General features: G+C 37.3%; 1 protein-coding gene across 1 annotated transcript; it reads right to left on the bottom strand.

Annotated features, from left to right (window-relative positions):
• Nucleotides 1-355: 355 nt before the first annotated feature.
• LOC111373174 (putative transcription elongation factor SPT5 homolog 1) lies at nt 356-8,318 on the bottom strand. Its single transcript, XM_022995677.1, has 22 exons — nt 7,852-8,318; nt 6,551-6,783; nt 6,306-6,452; nt 6,038-6,196; nt 5,853-5,936; nt 5,626-5,696; nt 5,182-5,539; nt 4,916-5,071; nt 4,729-4,826; nt 4,596-4,644; nt 4,369-4,521; nt 4,114-4,257; nt 3,925-4,018; nt 3,502-3,660; nt 3,372-3,420; nt 3,194-3,288; nt 3,040-3,118; nt 2,539-2,593; nt 2,335-2,452; nt 2,114-2,257; nt 1,885-1,985; nt 356-1,033 (listed from the first exon to the last, which is right to left on the bottom strand). The coding sequence occupies exons 1-22, from the start codon at nt 8,174-8,176 to the stop codon at nt 788-790; spliced, it is 3,117 nt and encodes a 1,038-aa protein (XP_022851445.1). The 5' UTR covers nt 8,177-8,318; the 3' UTR covers nt 356-787.
• Between the last annotated feature and the right edge of the window lie 1,651 nt (nt 8,319-9,969).

Here is a 9,969-nt window from a genome sequence, read left to right as displayed (position 1 = left end):
TCTGGTAACATAGGTGACACGAACTAGAGGTTTGGACAAAGCCAGCTAATAAACGAAAGATTTGGTACTTCGACTGCAATTTTCCCTTTTATATATCACTCTTATAATACAGGAAAAGGGTTCTCAAATCTCAACAATATCATTTATAATCAAGCATTCAAAGGAGGACAATTTTCTATCAGGGCAGCTCCTTCACTGTAAAATAGATTAAATCTTCGAAGCAAGATGTTACCTAACTAGACAACCAACTAAAAATGGGGTTGCCAAGTTAAACAATCACGTCATAAATCTCGAACATGAAACTTTCTCACTTTATATGATGCTCAGATCATATCAAAGGAGACAAGCACCAATATAACACACAGGAAAGATTTCTCATTAATTATAGTACGAAAATCAATACAACTAGAAGTGCTTTTGTAGTGAATTCCCACCAGTCATTTTTGCTAAAGGCCATTCATTTCTAATTGTACAAAATATACATTTACATAGATAAAAGAGCTGAAAAACGAAAACGACCACATCTAATAGTACCTTGTCATTCCTCTCCATTCTTTTAAATCTGGTATGGTATAGCAGAAGGAAAAAGCCATTATCCTTTTTTCTTACCTCAACCCCACGCCTTAGCACGTTTTGTTAAACAGCATGCTGAGAGCAGCACGAAAGTGATGACCATGTTTTAACTTGATGTATCAATAGCGTACCCATAAGTCACGACTCAACAATAACATAAATACATTGGCATCAGTCGAGGGCATCAACTGGGGTGTATACCAATGGCCCATCATCATGTTTGAGCAAGCTTGGCCAATATAACCATGTCTAGAATTTTCACGTCCAGTGTATCATCCACTTTAACAATGCCGTCAGTACCATCGATGCCAATAAGCTTCCCGGTTGCCCCACGTTGCGGGCCACCCATGATCTTAATTTTGTCTGACTTCCTCGGCACAACAATCTCAAGTTCACTGGGAAGGACTGTGAATGTTTCACCATTCCCACTGGACCCTAGAGCAACCCTACATGAACCATCCTACAAGAAACATAATGCCATCAGAAAATTGACCTCAAAAATCCCCAAGATCGTCAATAATCAACCAACCGTTTTAATTTACACAGGCAGTTTGGTTTAGAGCAATACAACTAAACAAAAGTTCATGTAGACCGGGAGGGATTCCTCAATTGATCTTGACCGTTCCAAGAACAATAACCATTTGGTTTTCAGTATATACGAACAAGAACACGGATTAAAAAGCTCATAAAAGAAGTCACTGAGCATTTATTTCGAAGTCATATCAGTCTTGCTAACATTGACTTCAATTGCTCAAAAAGACATTTTCCTCATATAAGATTTTAAGACCCGTTATCCTTTCTTTTGGCGAAAAAGGGAAAAAGAACCCACAGTTAAACCTACTGCTACATTGTCCAAGACCAAAAGCACATTCTCCAGCCGGCAACCTTCCCAGACAACTTCCAAAATTCACAGTTAGTCAAGACTCAAGATATTCCTACTTCGGAAAAACCAAAAAGCACTTCTAGGACCCCATAACTGAACATCCTTCATATTGTAGATCATGTTCTAAACACGAGGGCATGGGAAGCAGAAACCCGCATGCAGCTCTTGCTCTCAATCCAAACGACTTTGAAAGTTTTAATTTTATCATTTACAATATATATAGCCTATCAACATCTATTCGTTTCATAGGACAGCTCCCGTTCAATTTCAACTACTACATACAGGTCAATATTTGACGAGATTTTGCCAGCATACTGGGGAAGTTGGCACAATGCTTTCAAACATATAACAGCTTATCTAAAGGAGATGTACAGCTAGCAAAAGAATAACATAATATTTAGAGCAGATATCAGAAATATATTATATACCGGAAGCACTTCTCTGATAACTCCCAAAGCATTGTCTTCACCAGACCTATGAAAATTGACCAAAATATCCGGCAAGAACCAAGGTCCTTCACTCTCAGAACCTGCAATGTAGCACGTGCATCATGAATCCTTCTACAATATAAACTTGCAAAACACACATTTCCAATAACAATGTAGATATACATAGATGAGCAAGTCCCCAAAATCTCACGAAGGTAGGAAGACAGACCTCCAACAGGTGACATCATATCCAGGCCACCACTCCCTGGAGTCATTGGTTGCCCTCCAGGTGTACCTGGTAAATACGCAGAGCTTGGAGTCAATGGAGGCTGTCCACCAGGAGTAGAAGGCAAGTACGGGCTTGGAGCATTTGCTGCAAGAAAGAAATGAGGTTATTATGAGATTGGATAGTGACTATTTGCAGCAAGAAAATTGTAAATAAGTAAATACCATAGGCGGATGTATTATTCCTTGGAGTTCCCGCTTCATTGTAATTGCCCCCAGGAGTGCTAGTCCAGCCAGAACCAGGAGTAGGTGCTTCATAAGCTCGTGAAGGAGGACTTCCAGGCTGAAAATAGTCGAGATTAACATCACTTAGAACATATATACAGGCGAACTTATGTCAGGAACAAACTAGAGAAACTTAAAAACAACCTGATACTGCGGACTAGCTCCCCAAGAAGCAGGATTCGCGTCTTCCCAATTGTCCCTGACATTGCGTCACAGCAGTGATTTAATGGAAATTACAAATTATCAGACCCAAATTCTTAAAACATAGGAATAATAACACCAATCACCAATGACAAGGGTAATCAACATGTAAATCCACATGAGCACGTATTCTTTATAGCTAAAACACACCACAGCAAATATGAACATCTGTGCATACATGAAATGTAGTGTCACTTATGGTTTCCAAAATATAGCTGTCTGTATTCTCTTAGTTATTTATCGCATAGAAAAAGCATTCAAAAAATGAAAACACGACATTAATGTTTCTTAAGAGATATTTTACAGTACACTTACCATAAATCTGATTTCAATATTAAAAAAAAAATTACCAGATCAGGTTCAAAGGGTAAAACATCAACTTCGAATAGTAAATTGAATTAATAAAAGTATATATAAAATTACATCTTCACTGAGACAACATACCTTGGTGGACTCATTGGTGTATATGGATTCCACGCCCGGTCACGCATAGGCGTCCTCATACCATCATGAATAGGTGTAGCTACACAAAAAATTAGAACCATTACAATCAACTACCAAGAAGGTGCTGTGAGAAGCTCAATCAAATGACACATACCTCCAGGATCTCTCATAGGAGTCATATATGGATGTAATGGAGTTCGAGAAGGATGCATGGGGGTCTCACTTCCCATACCATATCTAGATGTTTCTCTGGAACAATTGACCAACGTTAGAAAGTTAATATTATAAAACGTAAAATGAAAAAAAAAAAAACTGTAAAATCATCTACTTACCTAAATGGCGTTGAGACGTTCACCTTATCAGAAACATGGCTACGATCAACTGCACAAAAAGACCATTTTCACAATATTAGTTGGCTAACAAAGAAACCAGAAAATAATCGTCAGAACAAAAGACACTTGCCTGTAACAATCTTCATCTGCGACTCCAATTCAACCCGAACAGAGGAACCTTTAACATCAACAACACGGCCCTTGCATCCCTTGTAATGGCCCAGTCGAATTTTTATTGCAGTCCCCACTAAAGCATCATGTCCTCGTCCACCTCTATGCCTTCCGCCCACTATCAGATGCAATAACAGTTAAAAGAGAGAACTCGTGACAAAACAAAAAAAATCAATAACTCCCCCCAGTGCAAAAGAAAAAACAGCGAACTAAGGAAGAAGAAGATGATGATGACAGAACTTTAGCACTGAAGGATAAAGATACGTTGTTCAACACATCACATCAGTACAGACCAAGAAGCCTTTCAGGTTGGGCAGCACACAGAAAGGAGGAAAAGAGTGAGACTCAAGTATGATGAAGACCTTTAACATTCGCGACTTACAATTTATAGGACCACCTCTAGGCGTTCTCATTGGAGACTGGGGAGCACGCGGTGGGGTTCTGAGATGGTTAAATCTTGATGCGAGTGAGTTTCCCTACAGCAATGGCAATTTGGATAAACATACATAAACAAGTATATAAACCTTAATTTAGTAACAACTGAAAATAGTCAAGTCATGAGATTCTTTACATTCCTATCTCCATTTGCACGTGATCCACCAACCATCATACAAGATTCAGATTTAGCACATATGAAGCCAGCATGTTCAAGGTGATGTCGATCATAAATAAACAAAATTCCTTTGTAGATATGCTCAACAGGACCTTGTTTCCCCTACATAAGACAAAAATAGGAATGACAACAGCAAATAGATCGATAGAGTCGGAAACTTGATAGCCCAATCCAATAGTAGAACATGAATGATAAGAAGAGTTGAGACCAGACCCTGCATGGACCATCCAAAATTTTCACCACATCTTTCACTGATAGTGTGTTCTTGTACCGATCTTTTGCAAAAAGTTTCTTGTCAATCTTGTATTTGATCTCCCTTAACCTCACAAGTGCGACATCTGGCCTCTCAGGGACCCCCTTAAGGACCTAATTAATAATAAACCATTTTCAGCACGATAATGTGGCACAATCACTTTGGACTAAAAATTCAGGCTGCTCACCTGAAAAGCTTCACTCTCAACACGTATAATCACACCAAAACTATTATCACTGCACAAAAAAATACGTAACAGTTGAACTCAGTAAATATTATTCACAATAAATGATATATGCCTAATGAAGATAAAATCTTACTCCATCAGAACAAGGTCATGAAGCTCGTAATCTCCAATTCGTGTGATGCCAGATGTTACCTCAGAGCTCTCCACGACATTGTCAGCGAATACACGGAGCTGAAAACGTTAGAAACAGAAATTAATTATTAAATCATCTCTTAGATCACAAGATTGGCATAAAAATTGCAAACGAATGGATGATATACAAGATCCTTTGTAGTGTCTGACACTATATTTACAACGTGCCCCTCAACTGACACCACCATTCCAGTTGCACCCTCAGTAGCTCCAGACACAACTTTCACATGATTTCCAGGGTCGAAGTATTTGCAGAGCTCCCTGTCGCTAATAGCTAAAGTTTTCTGCAAAAGATATTGTAAATTAACAGGAGACATATAATTAACCTCTTAATGAAGAATAGAGGCTCCATCCATATGAACATGGCATATAATAGAGGAATCTCTTCACTTACAGGAAGGCCTTTCTCATGGGGTTTGATATGTACTGTATCTTCCTCCACCTTCTCCACTGAACCCTTCAGATTTTTCAGGTCTCCCTTGACGACAATTACCCTGTCGCCCTTCATGAAATGACCTTTTTTCCTATTTGCAAACAGGGTTGATAGACTAGACATATCACCATCCCCCGTTTCATCAGGCTGCCTAAATTTCTCAAGTTCATCAAAAGTAGGCTGTACATTCAGAGTGCTTATCGACTTCATCGACACCGTTTTGTATAGAAAACCATCTTTGAACATCATGCCCCCAATGTTTTCGTAGTAATCACCAGTAGCTGGATCTCGTCTACGCTCAACACGAATGTGCAATTCTCTGGAAGAAAAGGAAAAATAAAATAAATTGTGTTAAATAAGGTAAATAGTAAATTTGATTCAAAGCATTCAATTTAACAAGATTACCTAGCTTCATCAACATTCATAAAGCGTGCAGGTGGAGTGAAGGCTTTTTTCTTTGGAACTTCCCTCCCTTCCTGGACCAACATTAGTGTAGATTGTCACCAAAAATGGGAACATATAAAAGTGCAGTTCTGATTATCTCTTAAATAACCACCAGAGATTGGAGACTTGGAGTACACCAGAAAATAATTAATAGCACAATAATATAAAAGTATATAATAGATACCAACCAATTTATTAGCCAGAGCCTGCAAGTCAATCCTTGGAATTAATTTCACGGTAACTCTCTGTCGAACATTATCAACATCCACAACCTTACAACAGAAAAATAGGGCGTCACTAGGAAAGCTGAAAAAGAACACCACAATGACAAAGATAATAAAATGAGAAGGGGATATAGTGAGGAAATAATTACCTTTGCAAGATCCCCTTTATAAGTTCCAATCTTCATTCTAACCCAAGTATCTCTCGAAACATCAATAGCTTTGCTCTCAACTGAAAGAACATCAGTCATCTCCTTGATTGGAACGAGCATTACTTTACTGGGATATATATTACGCATACCCTTGACAGCCTGAAGAAAAATCGAAGGAAAGAATTCATTGTCAACCACTTAAAAACCTGAATCTTCTACAGAGTACATTAGCATTCTAACAACCAGGCAGCCTTTGGCGGATACATACCTCCCTCACATGGGCCTCTTTGTCTGCTTCAATATATATATAGTTTTTTAGATGATCAAGTGCTATAGCTGATCTAATCTGCATTTCAGGTCCCTTATCAATGCACTTCTGCATTAGGCAAACCGCCACCTCCCTTTCACGGCCAATCTATAAAACACAGACAAGTATGGTAATGAGAGGCTAAAAAATATAAAGTAGTTTTCACTCTTTTTCCAAGAATATTCAAAGGCCTGGTATTAACATACCGCACATTTCACCATCCACAATTTTGGGTCCCTTACAGATGGCAAAAGAGCTTGTTGTTCTACATCAGTCGCCTCCTCATCATACTCCACATCACGACTCCTAGCATATCTCTGTTGTATCCTTCTCTGTAAATCTTCAATGTCTTCTTGCTCATCCTCACGTGGAAGGAGGGGCCGACGATGTATCCGTCTATCAACTTCATCAGGTATATCGGCTCCGGTATCAATGAAGTCTGTATATCAAGGATTTTAAATCATCATCACCATCGGGTAAAATTGTAAATCCGACACAATTAAAAACAAGGTCTGGTCAGTGTTCTATCATAGTGTGAAACAATAGGAGAATGCAGAAAAAATAACAATGATTCCAATTCATTACTGACAAATGACTGATTTATTCAAACTAAAAAACCTACTCCTATAACAAAGTTTATCATAGTGGATAACTAGCATAGTTACAAAATGAATGGTGACCAAAAACAACCATCACCACATAAAAGATCACAAATTATTTTGAAAGTTACCAAAGATTTGAATTAGAGGGACAATGTTGTCAAAACCTTACAGTTATCTTCCGATGTTTCATAAAGAAAACTTCAGTTTTCTCTAAAGGAAGAACAAGTGTTTGTAGTTTCGTATGTATGTACCTAACAAATGGATAAATTTGGGAAGCACCACATTTTTCACTGTTGATAATGCTAGTTGGAAAGGAATTTTCCAGGTACCCGAAGAAATTTACAGGCTAAAATGCATATCTTCACAAATGGGCTGCACCAAAAGGCAGGCCTGTATTTATGAAGAATTACTAAGTTCAATGAAATTAGGCTACTCTTAGAAATATTATCGAATAATAACTCTAGGTGTCTAGCCTATATAATATCTATTCATAACATAGCAAACTAACCAATCTAAATATCTTAAATTAATTCACTTCTCTAACATTAAAAAGGTACGGAACCAATTCTCAACTCAAATTTCCGATGACAAGAACTTAAACCTATTCACAGAAAAAAATTTCCCACAAATTTCATCCACAACTATAATAAAATAAAGCTTGTCCGTAATTGCTTCTCCTTTAAAGTAAGAAATTTGAACTCTTTCTTCTTTTCCATTTTTCAAATTGATGATAACAAATTTATAGGTTTGCCTCATTCACTTTAATTCTCGCTATCACAGAACTTCCACTTCAACCGAAAATTTTCAACAGATTATAATACTAAAAACCAATAAATAAAGTATTCGATAACATAAAATAAAACCAAAGCAGCCAAAAGAAAAAAAGAGAAAAAAAAATCCCTAACCATCTTCGCCTTCCTCTTCTTCCTCATCTTCGTCACTGTCCACCTGTGCTTCCTCATCAAAGAAGTTCGACAACCCTCGATTCTTCTGCCGCTTACCACCGTGACCGCCGCCGCCACCGCCATACTCGTCATCATCATCTTCCTCCTCTTCCTCATCGTCTTCCTCCGCCAAATCGTCTATAAAATTCGATCTCGTCCGTTTCCTCCCGGCCTTCCCGCCGCCTTGGTACTCTTCATCTTCCCCCTCTTCCTCGTCCACCGCCTCGTAATCTTCTTCCTCCTCTGGCTCCAGGTCGTCATCATCATCGTATTGCCTACGAGGCATGGCGATTGACAAGTATTTCTTCCCTCCTTCGTGAGAAAATCGATTGGAATATAGATTAATTACTGCTTGAGAGTATTTGGTTGTGTAGCGTGTGAGAGAGAGCCCTAGAAAATGTGAAATCGGAGAGAGGGACTTGATAGATCGGGTTTTATATGTTATTTTGAATTGAAAAATAAAAAATAATTACTTTAAATAGTATTTTTCGAGTTTTAATTAAGCCATATTTGATAACCATTATTCCAAAATTCTTGATTTCTTATTCCCGTTTTTAATCATATATTTACCCAATGAATTATTTTGCAAGTAACCCTAAGCCCCTGTTTAACAACCTATAAAATTTTAAAATGTTTACTATAATATTATTTTTCATCATATATTAACACAATAAAATATTTTATACACAAATCAATAAAATTTTCTTACTTTTTAATCACACATTCTAAAAAAATATTATTCAAAACTTTTTAATTTTCAAATAATGGGTGACAAACGAGGCCTTAAAATTTTTCCTATTTTTTAATCAAACATTTTTCAAAAAATAATTATTCAAAACATCATTTTTATTTTTATTTTTTATAGAATAATGGCCATCAAACAGGGTTTTAACAGTTTAACCTATGTCTAAATTTTAATCAAAATTGAAGTCAACAATAATTTTAATAACATATTTTATGAAATTCACAATTTTTCAATCATACAATTCATAATTTTTTTTTTATCAAAATCTAGTAAAAACCTGATTCCCCACTTAATATGCCAATTTCTTGAAATTATCCAAATACACACATTTCCCACACTATTCGAAACATGAAACAACTCCCAAATCTTTTTCTTTAAATTAAATCATTTTAATTCTTTATTAATTCGTCAATAATTTACTACTACATATTGAAAATTAAATAGGAGTAAATTAGGAAAAATTTTGATAAAAATTAATTTTTCAATGACATAAAGAAGATTTATTAATTCAGTGAAAAACGAAATTAGCCTATATAATTGAGACGGGGAAGGATAACCTATTAGACCATCAATAGTGCTGTATGTACTCATCACAACTTATACAACTATTTACCAATACAAATTTCTATTATCTGATGAAGCTTTTACTTCTAAAATCAGTTGAGCATGGAAAAAACGTGTACAAGTGTATCAGGGAGTCGATTACATAATTGTATTCTACAAACAACTGCTACTCGTGATGATATGTGAGATCGATTTATATATTGTCTTTCATGGACAGTGAGGCCACCTATTGGACGATTAAAACTGAATATGGTATCCCCCGTTTGCAAATGATCAGCTAACCATCATACAAGATTCAGATTTTGAACAAACGAAGCCAGCATGTTCAAGTTGACGGCAATCATGAATAAACAAAATTCCTTGGTAGAGATGTTAAACGAGTCGCTCGGCCGCTCAACTCGTTAAGACTCATTTGACTAGCCCGAGCCGAGCAGAGGGCTCAATCCCACGAGCGGCTCGTGGGCCGTGTGCCCACGAGCCATTTTTTACGAGCCCACTAGCTCTCGTAAAAAAATGTGTAAATTTATAAAAGAAAAGTCAAAAAATCCACAAAAAAATTAAAAAAATCACGAGCTCGTGAGTGGTTCGTGGGCTCGGCTCGACCCGCGAGCACATGGATCGAGCGGAGCTTGCCCCCGAGCAACGAGCTGAGCTTGAGCTCAGCTTGTCTTTCACTAGCCACGAGATCGTGGGTTAAAGGGCTGAGCCAAGCCATTGCCATCACTATTCCTTGGTAGATATGCTGGATTAGACCTTGTTTACCCTATAGC

Source organism: Olea europaea, unplaced genomic scaffold (genome assembly GCF_002742605.1).
Source record: "Olea europaea var. sylvestris unplaced genomic scaffold, O_europaea_v1 scaffold1076, whole genome shotgun sequence".
In the NCBI taxonomy this organism is placed as follows: domain Eukaryota; kingdom Viridiplantae; phylum Streptophyta; class Magnoliopsida; order Lamiales; family Oleaceae; genus Olea; species Olea europaea.
Note: the sequence above shows the minus strand (reverse complement) of the source record. Positions and strands in the feature narration are given on the sequence as shown.

Excerpts from the sequence above, each read along its gene's own strand:
- LOC111373174 (XM_022995677.1), bottom strand. The coding sequence starts at position 8,176 with ATGCCTCGTAGGCAATACGATGATGATGACGACCTGGAGCCAGAGGAG. Across the intron at positions 5,540-5,625 it reads ATGAATGTTGATGAAGCTAG|AGAATTGCACATTCGTGTTG; the intron begins GTAATCTTGTTA and ends CTTTTCTTCCAG. Across the intron at positions 2,594-3,039 it reads ACACCAATGAGTCCACCAAG|GGACAATTGGGAAGACGCGA; the intron begins GTATGTTGTCTC and ends ACGCAATGTCAG.